This window comes from Pararge aegeria, chromosome 6, assembly GCF_905163445.1.
Source record: "Pararge aegeria chromosome 6, ilParAegt1.1, whole genome shotgun sequence".
In the NCBI taxonomy this organism is placed as follows: Eukaryota; Metazoa; Arthropoda; class Insecta; order Lepidoptera; family Nymphalidae; genus Pararge; species Pararge aegeria.
In genome coordinates, this window is record NC_053185.1 from 5236499 (window position 1) to 5255454 (window position 18956).

Sequence of the window (18956 nt, forward strand, 5' to 3'; positions counted from 1 at the left end):
ATACAGTAAGGAGTATGCAGTACACAATGTAGACTTGCAAAGGCGGCCTTATGGCTGCAAGAAATCTCTTACAGGCAACCTTTGTAGATAGGACTAACAGCAAGAGAACGGGATAGTGGGAAGAGACGGAATAGTGCGAAGCACAAATAGTGAGACTCTTTTATGTAACTAGATATTTTTCATTGTTAGTAGTAGTAGTAGAGGTTCTGTAACAGACGGAGGGAATACCGCCATGCTTTTTTGTTACGCCTCATGTGCTGGTAATTAAACCGGCAACCACGGCCTTCAGACCGGTACACAGCATTGCAACAAAGATGCTGAGCGGCAGAAATAAATGTGGTAGTAGTACTTCCCCGGACGAGCTCTGTCACAAAAAGCTCTACTTTCACTTATCCTTTGATAAAGAAGAACGGCTATTATTATCTTTTTACCGAAAAAAATTACCCCTCTGTGCCAAGAGATTTTTGGGTCTACGATATAAATACGAGAAGGGCAGAAAATAAGACTGCCGAAGGTTAGTCTTATGAAGATTGTTATTATTGGAATTTACACTTGTCGAGATATTCTTTTGTAGACTAATAATACATAATTGCCCTGCTAAAATCTTGCTCATTTTAAGAAACTCTTACCCTGATTAGGTGGTGACATCAATACATAATTTGTTAAAACATCAAATTCTTAAACAGGATATTAACTAAGGAAGGCAAACGGAAGGCGAGAAAGACTTTTGGTTATTATTGGAATTTACACTTGTCGAGATATTCTTTTGTAGACTAATAATACATAATTGCCCTGCTAAAATCCAGCTCAATCTAAGAAACTCTTACCCTGATTAGCTGGTGACATCAATACATAATTTGTTAAAACATCAAATTCTTAAACAGGATATTAACTAAGGAAGGCAAACGAGAAAGACTTTTGGTAAAGGTAATATATGTTTATTAAGCTTAGGAAATATTTATAACGCTACTTTAACTTAATAATACAAAATAACTGAGCTTTTTTTATAACGAAAACTGTAGAAAGTAAAAATAGGCCAGGTTGAGGCCTCATTCAACTTTCTCTACTTATAGTGATAGATAGGTAGGGAAAGTTAAATGCATGAGATCTGATATGGGTCTTACTTAAAACCTATATATTATATTATATTATGATTTATATTCTGTATGCTTTATTTTGAGTTTATATATTGTGCGGCCGAATTTCCTAGTGTATCCCGATCCATAGCATCAATCAATAACAATATGTGGAAATATATAGTTAATTTTTTGCTCCTTTAAAAGATCTATGTCTATGATGATAATTAAATTATTGGCGAACCTTATTCATCTAATAAGTCAAGTATCATTCTCCAGCTCTGCATCAGCGAAGAGCTTTGCTAAAATTACTTTTAATTCAGTTTGTTTTCTTAAAGGGAAGCTTTTGAAAGTTTTTGCATAACTCATGAACAAATGGTCGGTTGCATCATAATTTATTCTTTTTTTACTTTTGAGATAGTCAAGTACTGTGTTGATCCTCTCTTCCGCGCAATCATTATTTTTGCCTCTCTTTCTTTTGTTAACAGAAGAGCTAGATAAAGATATTGAAGATTCTGTTGTCACTGGAGGCGGTGACTCTGTCCACGAACCCCTTCCGGTTTGTAAAGGTGACTGTGGAGATGCTACCAACTGTATTGCTTGCTTATATACTTGCTCTTGCGATTCTTGCTTCTTATCTATTGACTGTTGCGAATCTTCAATGCATGAGTTAGCTCTACTTCGCGGCGTATTAGTTTGTTTGAATTCTAACGAATCATCTAAAAATGCCAAATGTGTGCTCCACATATAATTATTATATTTTCTGCTTGAACCAGTATCCCCGTTTAATTGTTTCTTGTGTCGTATGTATCCGTCTCTCAAGCTTCGCCAGATTTCTTTTGCTCTGCTACCTTAAATTATATTAAAATGTTTATTGACTAAAGAGTGCTTCTTTTTAAGAAGATTTAACGGCCTATATTATTAAACAAAAATGAACTAATGAATAAGAAAAAACGGAAAATCAGAATGGAAATTACGGAATTTTAATAATTGTGTTGTTCCAGTATATATGGGAAGCACATGAGAAAAGAGTGTCCTTCTATGGGATATCACTATTTTCTGTTGCTATCGAAGACCCATTTTGCAAATTCATAAAGATTTATAATGCAAGTTAAGACAGACATAACGACAGCAACATTTTCGAAAATATCGGTGTTCTGCCATCAATATCTTGATGATGATTTATTTAAGTAATGAAATATTTATTTTATGGGCATATGTATATATGCACCACCTAAGTATTTTCTGTATATTTTATCTTCGCCATTGGTTGCCTGGAAGAAATCGTTATAAGGGATAAGGCCGCCAAATTTTATACGTTGGTTTGTTATACTTTTCTTTTTTTATGTACTTTTTGTGGTGTGCAATAAAAGTATATTCATTCATTCATTCATTCATGCACCCTAAGCTACTTCTGGGGTCTTAAGGTGGTTAAAATCTCCACACGTCTACGCTATTTTTGGTGGAGAACGGTCCACCAAATCGGAAATATATGGAGATGTACGAAGCGGAAACGAGAAAAGCGATGTTTCCGCTAGGCCCTAGGATTCATGCACCGAAGCTGTTCAGAGATGCGTATTGGCTAAACTGGAGCGGATACATGTGCTTGCTGGCTAGACTACAGCGGAACTGAGCTCCGTTAAGCATTGCATGTAAAGGTAGTTTCACCCCATCTTAGATTGCATCATCACTTAAAAGTCGGAGAGACTGCTGTCAAGGGCTAACATGTAGTGAAATAAAAAAAGATAGGCGATATACACCATACAAATATGATTTCTGATGTATCCATTTAAGCTGAGCGGAGCCGAAATGTGGGAATAAGGAAAATCTACCGTTTGTTTTAAACACATCTTCGCTCTTCTCGTCTCGTCTCCGCATTGGAGACCGTACTTCGATAAAGGACCCAGTGACGTCAGCGGCGAGATTTACAGGTAAGTCGCACGGGTTATAGCTATAGACTTACCTTCTATATCTAGTAATGACCCGATCCTTTCCCACAGTAACGCCTTATAATGTATATTTCTATATTCATTGTTACTCTGATCAAATATACAATCATATTTTCTCACTATTTCTATTAACTTTTCCTTTAGTTCGACACTCATTTAAAAAAAATATAAATAAACACAAACTTGCTTGCGTACACACGCACAGGACACGCGCAGCGCAGCACTGTTGCGTGCATATCGGTCTGACGCCCTAAATGGAAAGCCGTAGAATAGTGTTGTTGCCCTAGTATCGAATGGGCCGTGATAACATCGCGGCCTCAAAAATCCATTATAACATCATCTGCATATAGGTATCGATGTTATACTATTTGCACGTAACAATACTCATAGATTAGGTTCGATTTATTATCGATAGATTAAGTGTTTATTTAAATTTTTAGAAATGCGGTGTTTCTCGGAAACTCGCAATTATATTCAGTATGACAGCGCAGAAGTCGAGCACCATTGTCTGCGAACATACCCGTCGCACTACAACACCTAGACATTTTTAATGAAATGCGCAGAGCATCTCTGGGTGTTATTGAATCTTTTTGTGTAGCGCGTTAATCGATAATTAATGCGAGATGTAAAAACATATGCGCAAAGCTTTAAACAGTTTTATTTTAAAATCTTCAGATTACCGAGGGAATCTACAAGCGAGCTTTAAAATCGATAATATTTTCATACGCAAATAATATCCATGGGACTATCCTATTGTACTGTATATTGTATAATCAAATTTGAATGTAAGCAATCGATAGGGCAACTATCGACAGTTCTGCAACACTGCAATAAAATAAAACATTATCGTAGCTCGCGCGCATGCGAGGTTGTCGCTCCGCTTTGCACGTGTAAGCAGGGTGCTAGAACGAGAGGTTTGCGTTGCGTTCCGCGTACTACTCCTGCCACGCGCTCTGCACGGACCGCCTGATGTCTTTGGAGCAATTATAAGGATGACTCACGCTAGACCGTGTCAGGTGCGTGTCAAGCGTCGCGTCGCGTCGCGTAGCATGCCCAATGTCTGCCCGCACACACGATAATATTATTGACAATATTCTGTATATTGTCAATAATATTGCCTGCATGCGGGGCGTATTGAAGAATTGAAATATTTATAAAAAATGTGTGCGAGCATCCATTCGGTATAGCGTGATTATTCCAAACAAAATACATGAAATATTAGTTGGCTGTGCTACGACTGACGCTCGGCTGGGACTCGACACGGTCTACCGTGAGTAATCCTTTAATTATACTATTCTATCGGGCAAATTTCGCCCAGAAAAAGAACAAAGTTCTGGAATCTGATCGCAGTGCTACCTAACAGATACAATTATTCTAAAAGTTCTGAAACCGAATCATCGATAATTTTTGACACAAAAAATATTCGTATTTCGTCGATACTCTATTTATCATCATCATCATCACTTCAACCGATTGATGTCCACTGCTGGACATATGTCTTTCGTAGAGAGTTCTAAAATCCACGGTCCTGGGCCGCTTGTTTCCAGCGGCTCCCAGCGACTCGTTTGATGTCGTCTGTCCACCTCGTTGGGGCCGACCAACACTGCGTTTACCTGCACGGGGTCGCCATTCCAACACCTTGGAACCCCAACGTCCATCGGCTATGTGCCCTCTATTAATATTCTTAGATATTTATACTTATAAGGAATTTAACTATAGATATATTAATAGTTATATAACCAAGATTTGATTCATAATATCATAATATGAATGTCGTAAAATTTCGATTGAGCAAACTATTATTATTTAGTAGTAGTAGAGCTTTTTGTGACAGAGCTCGTCCGGGGAAGTACTACCACCATGCCCATATCTGCCGCTAACTGCTATCTGCTTGGTCCAACAATTATTAAAGATAAAAAAAAATCGCGACTCACGCCAGTAAACCCGGACGGCATGATTTTATCGCGTTCAGAAGTACAGACATACGCGGCGAGGGACTTTGTTTTGAAATAATATGAGGTTAAAACTGGTGCTGCCACCCACACACATTTTATGTGCATGTTATAGTAGGCTTCAAAACCCAGAGCCTAGACATCTAGACCCAGGATCTAGTTATCCGCAGTCAAACAGGATAACCACTAGACAAGAAAGGTAATATTAAAGTGTAGAACCATTGCTAGGGTAGATTCGTTGGATAACAGTGCATTTATTGGTATAAGCATCAATTAAAAATATAATATAAATAATTGGTGAACCACGGCCTTAAGCCCTTCTCTTTGTGGGAGGAGACCCGTGCCCTGTAGTGGGCCGGTAATGGGTTGATATGATGTTGATGATGACATGATGATGATATCTCTACAGACAATCAGACAAACTTGACGAGCTTATGCAGGGCCTACTTGAAATAAAAGGATATTGAAGTTTACTCAAACAATAATGATGTTCTACGAGCAAAGTTCGTTTGTCGCACTTACCTATAGAAAATACTGCTCTAGTTTTAAACATTTTTCCTTTTTAAAAACACATAGGTACCACATAACATGTGTAAAGAGATGACACAGTTGATTAGTCTCACATACGTAATGGCGGTTTAAAAAAAATTAAGTGGGCACATTGTTAGTTCGACAGGTGAAAGTTCGCCTGAGAACAAAATGCGTTCTTTTTGTAACGAATCGGTTCACAATCGAGCAGGTACCAATAATATAACGTGAACGCAACTGGTGTTTTGTTAGACACGTAACATTTTTAGATAGATGGGTGTGCAAAATAACTTTGATACTATCGAAATCGAATGGAATAATTTTCTGTGGTAAAAGCAATGGCTAAAGGCCATACTGCCTGACTTTCTAGTTAAATCTGGCAATTTTTGGCAAGAATAAACAGTTGATTAAGCGGGACCGAATTACCCTGGCACACAACTCTAACTTTTCGGAGTTATGTGCGTTTTTAATTTAAGAAATTCAAATATCACAAGCTGTCACGGTGAAGGAAAAAATCGTGAGGAAGCCTGAGAGATCTTCACATCGTTCTCAGAGGCGTGTGTAGTCTACCATCCGCACTTGGCCAGCGTGGGTGCACTCAGGCATTAACCTTTCTCATTCTGAAGGGAGAGCCCGGTTATTAAGTAATTAGAAAATATTAAGTTAATCAGGTAACTGATTAATTAATTATGTGTGTCTAGAAGTCGATTGCCAGATAACAGCAACAATATTAAAGGTGAGGTGAAGCAGATCTTGGATGCCAATTTCTGCCCTAAACAGCATTTTTGCAATGCTATGTTCCGGTCTTAAGGGCGCGGTTGCCGGTGTAATTACAAGCGCATTTATTTAACCCGTTCATATATTATAGCGGTAATTCAAACATGAACATTAAAAAATACAATTATTTTGATAATTAAATTTGTTCTTCGGCGTCTTCAGTCTTGACCAAGCAATGTATAAAAATAAGGTCAGTCACAAATTGTACGACTGGCTAACATTTTAAAAGCTCAAAGCTGTTTAAACATAAACGTTGTGAGTTTTTCTTTAAAGTAAAAAAAACCACAATTTCAAATCATTCGCAAACAGATTTTTGATATTAATAAAGATTACTTTAAAAACGATCTATTAAGTATTGTTTGATTCGTTTGCTTTAATGCCTATTAACTTGAATTATTGCCATCTGCAACAAACAATACTTAATAGATTTGAGAAAGTAAATATTTTTTTATTTACTTCTTCAAATCCAATTTTTCTTCAGAAACTGAGTAGATATCGAGAATCTTCTCGTTCCCTCTTAAGGATTTGTTTAATAATATGTATATCTTAAACAGTAAATACCTAAGCAGTTAACAATTAGCCGATATAATTTAACAGTACGCTGTGCGCGCGCATTCTCTCCTACCACAGGAAATGCGTTTTTGACGTTATGCAGTAGTGATGAACGTCGCGATAATGCTTATAAAATATTGCTTTGTTACTTTATGGTTATGAGAGTAAAAACTTCTGGTGTTTTGCTTTAATGAGATTTCCTTATATTCGGACTGCAGTCAAATTTAATGTTACGGACAGGTGAGGTTGGGTGGTTATGCGGTTGATGGATAATGGCACCAATTCAGTGGTATACAATTGCAATAACTTATGCAAGTATGATAAAGACATGAATCCTACCCCAACTGACACAAAAAAAAACTGCCATCCTTGTCCCACTGGACACTAGACTAGAACTTTTTATATGCTAGTAAGCTTTCAATAAGTTACAATCCTGTCAGATCAGATTAGCATTTAAGCATGTGCCAATTATGTTCACAGAATAATTGTAAAGTTGTTCTTATTTTACGTGTTTCCACTATATATCATTATTAATATATTGTGTGCAAAAGAAAGCGGAGCCAATTCGACACTAGACTAGAACTTTTTATATGCTAGTAAGCTTTCAATAAGTTACAATCCTGTCAGATCAGATTAGCATTTAAGCATGTGCCAATTATGTTCACAGAATAATTGTAAAGTTGTTCTTATTTAACGTGTTTCCACTATATATCATTATTAATATATTGTGTGCAAAAGAAAGCGGAGCCAATTCCTTCCGTGCATCTTTGTCATTGGCAAAATATAAATGTGGCTTAAGAATGTTCACAACTTATGCAACTTCCGATCAAGAATTGCCATTGGAATCATGATATACGAACATCAACCCAAACTTACAGACTTTAACTAAACTTATCACCAATACGTTAAATGCCAAACCAGCCTGGTATTAGGATATAGGCATGGATGGAAAAGAACTTTGTTCAGCATTGGATGGATATGGAGTGGTCAGGTGGTTTCAAGCACTCCTCCAAGCTTGTTGAAAAAGCTGCGGTGAATGTCTGTACGTAGTGATTGTGCCGTCAACGCAATTACCACGACTAGAAATGTTACAGGAAGGATGGTACGGAAATTTTCTCGGACACCACAATATTACAGCGCTCACAGATGCCTCAACATTGCAGTCTCTTGAACTAAAAGCAGCCTTTCAAAGAGGCGCTCAAAGACATCGTTAGAGCCGATTTCAGATCTGAAAGAGTCAAAAAAATGTAATACTCAAGCAAAGTGAAATAAAAAATGCCGGAAAGTTGATCACTTTATGGAATGAAACTAATGGTGCGGCTACAAAACGTGAGTAAACATAATTTAGTTAACATTTTGTTACAAATATTAACAGCGCGAAAATTGAAAACACAACAAATCCTAGCACAATGTTTCATAAAATTTTGTAAAACGCGATGTAGCATTTAAGGCATCTCTGAATGCATGAATTTGACTGTCATATTGCGTATACGGGCACAGTTGGATGCAATCGCTCGAATCTGTGATGAAGTTGAAATGGTCTTGATTGAACCTACTCATAATAAAATAGCTCAGATTTATGATAGCCAATTTGGTGTGATTGTCGTGTGAACTGGCGATCACAAAGCATCGTAAGATCCAGTTGATTCGATAAACGCATCCCAATCGTCCCACCGCTTAGTAGAATTAAGGTAGGTAACAAACTAACAATGTCACATAAACGATGGACATAAAATTCTGCGCAGTTGTGAAGGAAATGTAATTCTAACGTACAATACTTTGTAAAATAGGTATCGTTATTTTAGACTTTTTGTTGTTATTTTGTAAGAGTTTGCATGGGTGATAGGTCTATGCTTTGCTTTATGTCACATAAGCGCTGTGCCCAACAGTGGGGCGTTAAGATGACAAGGGTCTGTTACACTAACTTTTAATAAGTGTGATCCACGAACTTTGTCTTTGTCACTTGACATAAAGTAAGAAATGACAAAACTTACGTTAACGCTATTCGTTAAATGTCAGAGAAACAGGTTCAAAGTATTCTTAAATTATGTTCAAACAACATATAGGTACTATTATTAAAACTATAAAGTTTTTTGCATCACGATTAATGTGGCGTGTTCAAAATAAACTTAGGTTATTTTAAAACTCTTAGTTTAGTAAGTCATTTGAAAAACACAGTTACCCAACTGTGTACGTTAAATGACCGACACAGATGACCTTGATGAGATTAAGGTGTTCACTTCGTATATGCACTGGCTATCATCATCATAACAAGCCATTAGCGGCCCACTACTGGGCACGGGTGTCCTGCCACAAAAAGAAGGGGTTAAGGCCGTAGTCTAGAACGCTGGCACAGTGCGGATTAGCGGACTTCATTCACCTTTGAGAACATTATGCATACCTGCATATCTGTGAGTGTTCCTCACGATGTTTTCCTTCACTGTTAAAGCATGAGATATTAAGCTAGCGATGCGTGTTGGGGTTCGAACTGTCCTACCCACTGGGCTATCGCTGATCTTATAAATTGCAATCACTTAAGTTTGTCGGCAAGCCGTATTGGAGAAGCCTGGATGGTCTAAGCTTTATCCCTCAATACTATTAGATAGATCTGTGCCCAGCAGTGCGCCATTAAGACGCTGAGTAATCTTAAATGATGATCAAACATGTACTATTATTAAATATATGAAGCTCTCTGCAGTCCACTATAAGTAAAATTTCTGGAAGCAAAAGTTTTGAGGGTAAAACAAAAAAAAATAATATAACTTATAGTAAAATATGTCCGTTATATACTTTTTGGGGTAAAAAAAAAAAAAATTGTATGTAGATCACCGGTTGTTTGTGTAAATTAGCAAAAAAATTTGGAAATTTAGTTTGCAACATTCTAGCATCAAATCCGCTCATGTCTCTTAATAAATCGCGCTGTGGATGATGAATGATTTGAGTATCAAAAGTATAACATATCGTAGATATGCAACTAATTTAAAATAAATAAATATTTAGTTTTTTCCCGTGTTCTTTTGCAGGTTTTAGTACACGTAAAGGTAAGTAGGTGCCTGACTAAGCTGACTAGACATACTTGCCACTTGTGTCGTGACATATAGAACGTCGGGAATGTTCTACAAGTATGGACGCTTGAGACACGACGGCGTGCTGAATGATGCGACTTGTCAGACGTTCCGGGAATTATCCACATTGGTGCATAGGAGAGTATGCCTAATTATAGAGACTCCACGTTCCATACAAACTAGAGTTTAACTAAGCTTAATCAATATTTTCGCATTCGAAACCCCATGCATAAAAGAATGGACGTATATCTCTGAACTGTAAAATTAAAATGCATATAAACTTTGAATCCTTTTCCTTTAAGTTACGGCTCTCCCACCGCCGATGCCGAAATTGATATTTGCCTTTTATATCAGCCTTACAGCGATCATGTAGTAGAAAACATAGCAGTTTCGATCTACTTTTGCAAGTTCAATAATATGTACAGTGAGAAACTTTTGATACAATAGATGACGCATTGCTTTTTCATAATCTTATAAAGTTTATGAGTGTTTGAGGAAATATAAATTGTTAGTATTTAAAATGCTTACTAAAAATTTCTTAACCGACAGGTTTTCAACCCGCGTTTCTCTGTCAATCGTAGCCTGAGCGCTTTTCCACAAAGCTAATAACTACTTCATGATAATTGAGAGAGTCCCCCTCAATTATTATCTTTATTATGATTATTCAATAATCGCTTTACAAAAATACCAGTTTCCATAGTGTTATAAGTTAATGTAGAAAAGAACATGACTATATACCTTCATACCTCAGGACAGGAGAAAAAAAACATATCCATGAGCGCTTGGACAGCTCTGTGTAGCAAATGTGAAATGACACCAAATCGTAATTAGTGAAAGTAAGATTTTCGTGGTTAATCAACATTTCTTAAATATAGTTCAACGGGTAAATACGACCTAGTTGCATGGATCGTGGTCACGACGGGACTGCGTCGGTACGAGATGTCAAGTTGGATGTCACGGGCAGAATTTGAATAGTAACATGAAAGCGGGTACTCCAAAAATATTATCGTGGTACGTACCCGTTGAACTATATTTAAGAAATAGTGAAAACCGGTCCAGGAAAATCGTAGACCATAATATATTGCATGGGACAGTTTTCTTAATTGCACCGTATTCCTCTTATTCTATTTTCTGCTTTGCAGAATTTTGCATTCGAAACATCGCCCAATTTGCTCGACTGGAGAATTTCGGCGATATTGGCAATTTTCTGTGTGCCTTGTGGCGTACAAAGTACAATCTGAGGTAAGAGATGAAAGCATGTTGTGCGGCGTTAAATTAAATTCCAATTTTATTATCTCCCTCCTTCAAATATTCAGCGTACGTCGATGTAATAAGCGAAAAGTTGTCATAAATCGACAGGAATATGGAGCTGTTCATTCGTCTTTAAATGTGGTTGACAAAATGTAAATGAATGCAATATGAAATGTTAATTTAAGGCTATATGAAAAAATATAATTATCAAACTGAGATTGCGAAAAAGTATATTGTTATTAAGTAATTTATTTTTGCAGTTTACATGACTGTAATTGGTATTTATAGTCGGATTACTTTAAGGATTCGAAGGACAAAAAAAAGTGAAATTGTTATAAAACATCACATGAATCGATATGCGTATTAAACTTAGATCTGAAAATGCCAATCTTCTCTCATGTCTTAATAAAAGCAATTTAGTTTTTATCAACGAGAAATAAAGTAACTACTTGATTGTCTCCTTTATCCCTAATCCTTAACTGATTCCGGCTACGTGTAAATTCTGATTACCTTCATTTCAACCTGACAACTGCATGCGCTTTCCCGAGACGTGTTAATTATTATTTAATGCTTATTCGGTCCTTGACGTGTTACTGATATACGTTAAGACATCTAAATAGTCTTAAATCAATTGAATCGCCTGGTAGCTAACCAGGCGATCGTTTTGTACCTACAGATGTGCCATCTGCTTGGTAAGTAAAAGTTACAAATAATATTAGCATATAAACCTGAATAAAAGTATGTATTAAGACATCCATTAATAACTCGTATCGACTAACCGAAGTAACTTGAGGATTTAGGTAATAGGGTACTCAAAAGCTACGACCAACAATGGCTAATGGGTTCTGCCAAGAAGCATATAGTGTCCTATACCCTTAATGTAACAACTTACATTAAGGGTATAGGACAAGATGTAGAGCAGATTCTACAAGGATTAGTTAAGTTTTTTTCTATAAACTAGCAAAATTCATATTAACTAGTTCCACAACAATATTTTAATACTAGCTGTTGCCCGCGACTTCGTCTGCGTTTGATTTTGTTTTTGATGTGGCAATAAATTTAGTTGTAGTTCTAAAAAAATTTAAAGTATTCAGTATGGCTAAACCTTAAATGAGTGGTTTGCTGCTGTCCGCTGAGGAGTTCTGTCCTCTATCTCCAACCACAGTTTGGGCAAAATTAAACACATATTATAACCTCTATAGTAAAAAAATATTATTTAAATAGGTTATAATTTGTCGGAGTTATGGCGTAAAATCATCAAAACTTTAAGCCCCTCTTCCAAAGAAACCGAGCTTGATGTCGGGATAAAAGTATCCTATATTACTTCTAACACTTCCAAGAATATGTGTACAAAGTTTCATGAGAATCGCTTAAGTAGTTTTTGCGTGAAAGCGTAACAAACAAACTTACATTGACATTTATAATATTAGTAGGGATAGGGAAGTAGGGATAGGGATAGGGATTTTCAAACATAATCATCATTAAGTCAACTTACGACGCCCACTACTGTACATTGGTGTTTTGTAGGGAGTTTAAAGGTCGCTTGGGTCGAGTGAACTCAGTCCATCTCTTCGGGGTGCTACCAACGCTACGTTTACATTTGCGAGGTCGCCATTCCAGCACCTTGGAACCCAACGTACATCGATTGTCCGAACTATGTGCACCGTCCATTGCCACTTCAGCTTTGCGACTCGTTTAGCTTTGTTGGTATCTCTGGTTCTTTTACTGAGTTCTTCATTATTCATTTGATCACGAGAGATAGCTCTCTTCATCGCCAGCTGAGTGACGCTGAGCCTTCTTATGGCACGTACAGTTAGCGGCCACGTTTTAGAGTCATAATGAATAACTGGAAACTACTATTAAGGTAACCATACTATCGTATACTGTTTTCTAAAAAAAATAAACCAAAGTAATTGGTTAAATTGTCTAAAGATAGTGCCTACATCATTGACTCAACACAACAATAAAGTTTAAGGAAATTCTTTTGCACACAGTCCGCTTACAACTTCTGATGTGCAAATGTATCCCTTACAAACTTGTTTATTCCATATTCGAAGCAGAGATCAAGCGTGTTGCATCGCCCAGTCTATTATTTCGTTTGCTCGGTTTCTAAAATTCGTAGTTTTTATGCTAAATATAATAATGTCCTTCCTTTAGATATACAATATCAATTAAAAATTTCAAATGAGAAATAGACTTAGAATTAGTGTTTTCAAGCAAACAAATAACACTGTAGCTTTATTATTAGACACTATTAGAGATATTAAGAGTTTATTTTCGACCTACATGCAAAGAGAACGTTAAAGAGAATAATAGCTATATATATGTAAAGCAATACTTTGTTTCGGTATTTTAGAAAGTAAGTACTTATGTTTTTAACATGACATCGTTCGCCTTAACAGGAGTCGGTAGAGAGTTGCAAATTTAAATGCCCCCACGCAATCTTGGACAATCAAAGCCACAAATATTCGTTTGGCAGGGTACTGCATAAGTTTAAACAATGCGTTAAATGTTAATAGTTATTTAAGCAAATGTTTTATAACAATATTGAAACACTAATTTGGGTTTATATTGGTGGTGGTTCGAATTCCATAGAAAAAAAATTAGCGAAGTGGTAAATATAAATATTCCACCGTGAACATCAGGACCTTTCAACAAAAAATAAATTAAAATATATAAATATAATACGACAATACACACATCGGCATCTAGCCCCAAAGTAAGCGTAGCTTGTGTTATGGGTACTAAGATGACTGATGAATATTTTTTTATGAATAATACACATAAATATTTATAATATATAGATTAAACACCCAGACACTGAAAAACATTCGTGTTCATCACACAAACATTTTCCAGTTGTGGGAATCGTACCCACGGCTTGGACACAGAAAGCAGGGTCGCTGCCCACTGCGCCAACCGGCTGTCAAATAATAACAGAACATATTCAAGTGAATTTAAATAGTTGCACTAATGTTAGTTACTACTCCAATAAATAATTGTTTCATTTTAATACTTAGTTTCTTTGTATATACTCAATAATAGATGATATAAGTTAGGACTGGCTGTTTTAATGTTAGCAGTAAGCTGTTTCAGAATTTTTTAAAGCGGATTCATATCATGGGAGTTGATAAAATCTTGTATGCAACTGGTAATGAGTTGTTAAACACTCGTGTGATACTATTATCCTACATTCGTGTTTTAATACACTTTATACAACAGTTGCATAAATAACTATTATCTCATAGTCTGTCTGTCACCTTACTTGCGTTCCGGTTCGATGTCGCTTAAAAACCGATTAGAAATATGGCGCTAACACATAACCTCTATTTGCTTAGCCTGTGATTATCTTAGACTGCCTCCTCAACGCTAAAGATTACAATCAAGGGCATGTGTAGAGCAATAAAAAACGGTTACTGTACGATTGATGAATTTCGTTGCTAGGATGCTTCCCTGTTGCTTGAATCTCGCACAAGTTAGAAAAATGATTATATTTTGTCTGTATTTGTAACCAGGGATGTTACAAACAAAAAGTCTAGACATTATATAAGTGTTTTAAAATAGGCCCGTGGTACTGGTAATAAAACACGAATTTTTACAAAAAAAGAAACAAAGGAAAAGAACACGTTAGCTAGAAAAACATGATCTAAGTTAATTTTAAATATTTCATTTGATACCAGATACCTAAGCCGGTTTTCCAAGTTATCGTTTATATGTCAGTTATATGTCACTTCATAAAGTAGATTCTTGGCTTATGTGATCCCTACTGTGCATAATACCTATCTACCTATAAAAAAGAATAATGAAGATTCTTATTTTAACTTTAAAGTTCACAATTACCTATATTTATCTAGTAGTTTTGGAAATTCTTCTGGGTCCGGATTTAAGGTGCCGTTTTCTAGAGACTGTCTGACTGGATATTATTCAGAGAAGTTAAGAAAATTTACGCGAGATCTATTTAACTGAAATTTCATTATCATCCCCTGGTCCTTTTTTTTTAAATTATTTGAATGTTTACATCCATTACCTTCAAAATTGGGTGGGGGAAAGGAAAGTTCATGTTACGAGTTTAATATCCTACGCATTATAAGCATCTCGTCATCTCAACAGTCATCGTATCGTGCCTAATACAGCGTGGAATCACCTTCACGGTTCACTAAACTTTTATGAGATCTTAAAAATATGATCGCCTTTTGCGAACGGCATAGTAATATTTTTAAATCGTCGTGTCTTGATCCAATACCGATTACCGCGTAACTAACATTGTTTCATATCTCATAAGTCCATTTAGCAAATTTCCCGGGGCAGCCATAGAACTAATTTTCAGAAAAAAAAAATCTATTTATAATATAACTGGGATCATCCATGTGACAGTGGCAATTTGAAAAATTTTTTTTGCAGGTAATTTTTCTAGATAGCATAGAAAAGTTTATGTGTATATATATCCGTATAGCAAAAAAAAAACTATCAGTACAAATTTTTGTCTATGTCTGCTGTTCGTTCTGGCTCATCTCCGAAACGACTGGACCTATTTAGAAGGGAGTTTCCAAGTCTATCAATTACACGTTCTATTTATGTAAGATAGGACGACAAAATGGGTAGACATATGTATTTAAATCGAGGCGTATATCTTTACCCTTCTGGTTGGTGCAATAGCCTGAGAAGAAAAGAAAGTAAGAACTAGCCCGTTTTGATCACTCGTTAGATTAGGTTAGGATAATGTTTTTTAAATTGACTTGACACTATGACTTTGCAAGTTTACTGGATAGGAAATATCTATATTGTTTGAGGTTTATCTGTAAAATTAAATGAATTACAGTTATTTTTGTTAGAAGCGGTGATAGCCTAGGGGGTAAGGCATCAGCTTTCTTTCATAGATACCGTGTTCGAGTCCCGGTATGCAACACTAACTTTTCGGAGTTATGTGCTTTTATTATTTAAACAATTTAAATATCACTTGCTTTAAACGGGGAAACCTGAAAGCCTGAGAGTTCTCAATAATGTTCTCAACGGCGCTGGCGGCGTGTGATGTCTATTAATCGGAACGTGGTAGACTACGACCTACGGCAATGGGTTGATGATGGTGACCTTTTTTTTTTTAATGTATGTCTAATATAGATTTTAGAACTGGTTAAGAATCGTTCTAAAAATCCGTTTTAAAATTTACGATGGACAAAATATAACATATCTTTACTGCCTTAATACTCACTTAAATGATTATTACCCAGTTATAACATACTTTTCCAATAAAAAAACATTATATTTGGGTATTTCGCGGTTGTAACGATGGAATGATAAAATTTTATTGACCAATACAAATTCGTAAGACGCCGACATAAATCGAACCTAACAGCTTAGCGTCATTTCAGCGCGTTTCAGTAAGAGCCGGGTGTTATGAGCAACTTGCGCTCGTGCCACCGAAAATACGTGTGTTACATCATCACGACAACACGGCTGCTCCAAAACACGCACGTTACACAATTATAATAATATGTAAAACATTTCTAAACTTAACGACTTGCACAAACCCATTCCCTGTGGACCTCACTGGTGGAGTGGTAAACTGTGGTAAACTGTGGAGTGGCAGGGAAGTCCCGGATTTGATCGCTACCACGTGCAATTTGGGTTTAATTCCCAAATTGCACGTGGTATTCCCAAATTTCTTAATTTTTTCCAATAATTCAGTAAAACAGTCTTCTTAATTTGTGGCCACTAACAACCAGTAAAACACCTACATGTAAAACAGTAGATAAAGCTTTATTTTTATTTGATTATAAGTAAGCTATTGAGCTATGATGCAATCTAATATCAAAGATGGTAGTGGGCTAATCTGATAGGGATTATGGCAGTTATTGTTTGAACTGAACCAACAATTTTTTGCGTTGTTTTTTCATGTTTATTAATCTGCAGTCAGTTATGAAATTAATCAGAATCAATAGTCTATTATATACAAATATTTGTATATACCTACTTTATTATATACATGTACACAGGTAGTTTTCTACACATTGTTAGTCTGGTGCAATAAGAACATGTCAAGGTCATAAGTTTAATTTTGGCCAGCCTTTACGATTCATGTTTGTTCAGTGTTGTAGGTCTACATTTTGACCATCACAAAACTGCAACATTGAGTAAAATTAAACTTTCAACATGGTTTGAATCTCAAGCTCTCATATTAACAGCATCACAGTCAAAACTCTTTGTGAAATGTTGATAAACAGAAGAGTAGTAAAGGGTTCGCAATGCATTTGGTTTGTAATAATGAGGTTTATTTTACTTAAGACATAAAAGTGTCCAATACTAGAACCCCACAATTACAAGCATACAGCCAACAGCCCAGCCGGTATGCGCCCGGGTACATAGATATTCTAAATGCTATGAATCTCCACTGGAGGGGGTAAAGGGGAAATCATTTTCTATATATATATATAGTGATATCATATCTTTACACATTAGAAATCAGCTTCTGTGTGTATATGAATGTTTTTAAGCGTCTGGGTGTTTATGTATATTATTCATAAAAAAAATATTCAACAGTCATCTTAGTACCCATAACACAAGCTATGCTTACATATTATTAATTTATTATAATTAATTTACTATAAGGGCTAGGTGGCAATGTGTGAATTGTCTTAGTATATTTATTTATTATTATTTATTTATATCTAAAAATCTCAAAGTTAATCGATTAACTTGAACATTTAACACAAAATTGTTTATGTGTTTTATGTACTATTGAATTACCCCTAAGTTCAAAAGGGAATAAAAACAGAGTCATGCATGTTACTTGGGTATAGCTGGCCAATAATTTATACCAATATGCTGTAGGTAGGATCCACACAACATATTTGGATTGATGCACTGGCCACTCAATGTTTATTAAACTACATTGTAAACTACAATATTAACATATACCAACATAAAAGTAGTTTAAACCAGACAGATAAAAAATTACAAACAATTTTTATGAACTCATAAAAATTATTTGTAATAACGGATACCTATCTCCTAAACTTTATTTTCTGATCTTATCGCCAAAAGCATCAGATAAAACTGGAATGTGGAATTGTTTATGAGTCCCTCATATGTGTAGACACTAACAACGAAACAATCGAGAGCTCCTTTGGGTTATTTAGATTCACTGACTTGGAAAACCACCTTGTAAACTCTCACAGCATTTATTTATTCTCCCACGACGCGCGGAGCCTCGATTCATTCGACACATATCTCCGAGTAAGATTTGAATGACCGCACTTAACGTGTGAAGCCTGAGATTTCAAATTTTTATCCAATAAAAACAAAATTAATAACATACCATAGCGATGTTTTCTGGTGATGCACCAATTAAATTATTACACTTTAACACGGTTACAGTCCTCCGATAAGTTAGTAAACAAGTAGATGTTATTATTATTTAACACAACACAACGTATTAATTAGAGTTTCATTCAGAAAAAAATAATCTAAATCGGTTTTTGATGAAACTAATTGTACCTCCAACACAAACCAGAAAATAAGCACCACAGATAATATACCAACTTGCTACACAGAACAAAATACTGCAAGACAAGCATTTTCATATACCTATTTAAATTCACGAGGTCAAATCACGGCAACATGGAAAAGGACAAGTTTTTCCGTTGTTTATTATTACACGTATGCACCAATGCTCGGAGAGTTGACAAAGCTGTGCGATCAAATAAAATTATAGTCCTTTACCAGAGGAGAAAAAAAATCTACCCATGCTAGCCGTGCTAGTGGTCGGTTATAACTTGTAAGTGATGATGCGATGTAAGATCAATGATG

The 18956-nt window shown here is 35.8% G+C and overlaps 2 protein-coding genes across 2 annotated transcripts in view; both read right to left on the bottom strand.

Moving 5' to 3' along the window:
- LOC120624687 (rootletin) overlaps window positions 1-18624 on the bottom strand; it is a 93243-nt gene extending 74619 nt beyond the window's left edge. Inside the window, exon 1 of the mRNA XM_039891362.1 lies at window positions 18466-18624. The gene's annotated coding sequence lies outside the window, so the exon portion shown is untranslated. The remainder of the gene's footprint in view (window positions 1-18465) is intronic.
- On the bottom strand, window positions 1182-3182 carry LOC120624688. Its single transcript, XM_039891364.1, has 2 exons — window positions 3040-3182; window positions 1182-1927 (listed from the first exon to the last, which is right to left on the bottom strand). Exons 1-2 carry the CDS (start codon window positions 3179-3181, stop codon window positions 1338-1340), a joined length of 732 nt encoding a protein of 243 aa, XP_039747298.1. The 5' UTR covers window position 3182; the 3' UTR covers window positions 1182-1337.
- Window positions 18625-18956: the final 332 nt, after the last annotated feature.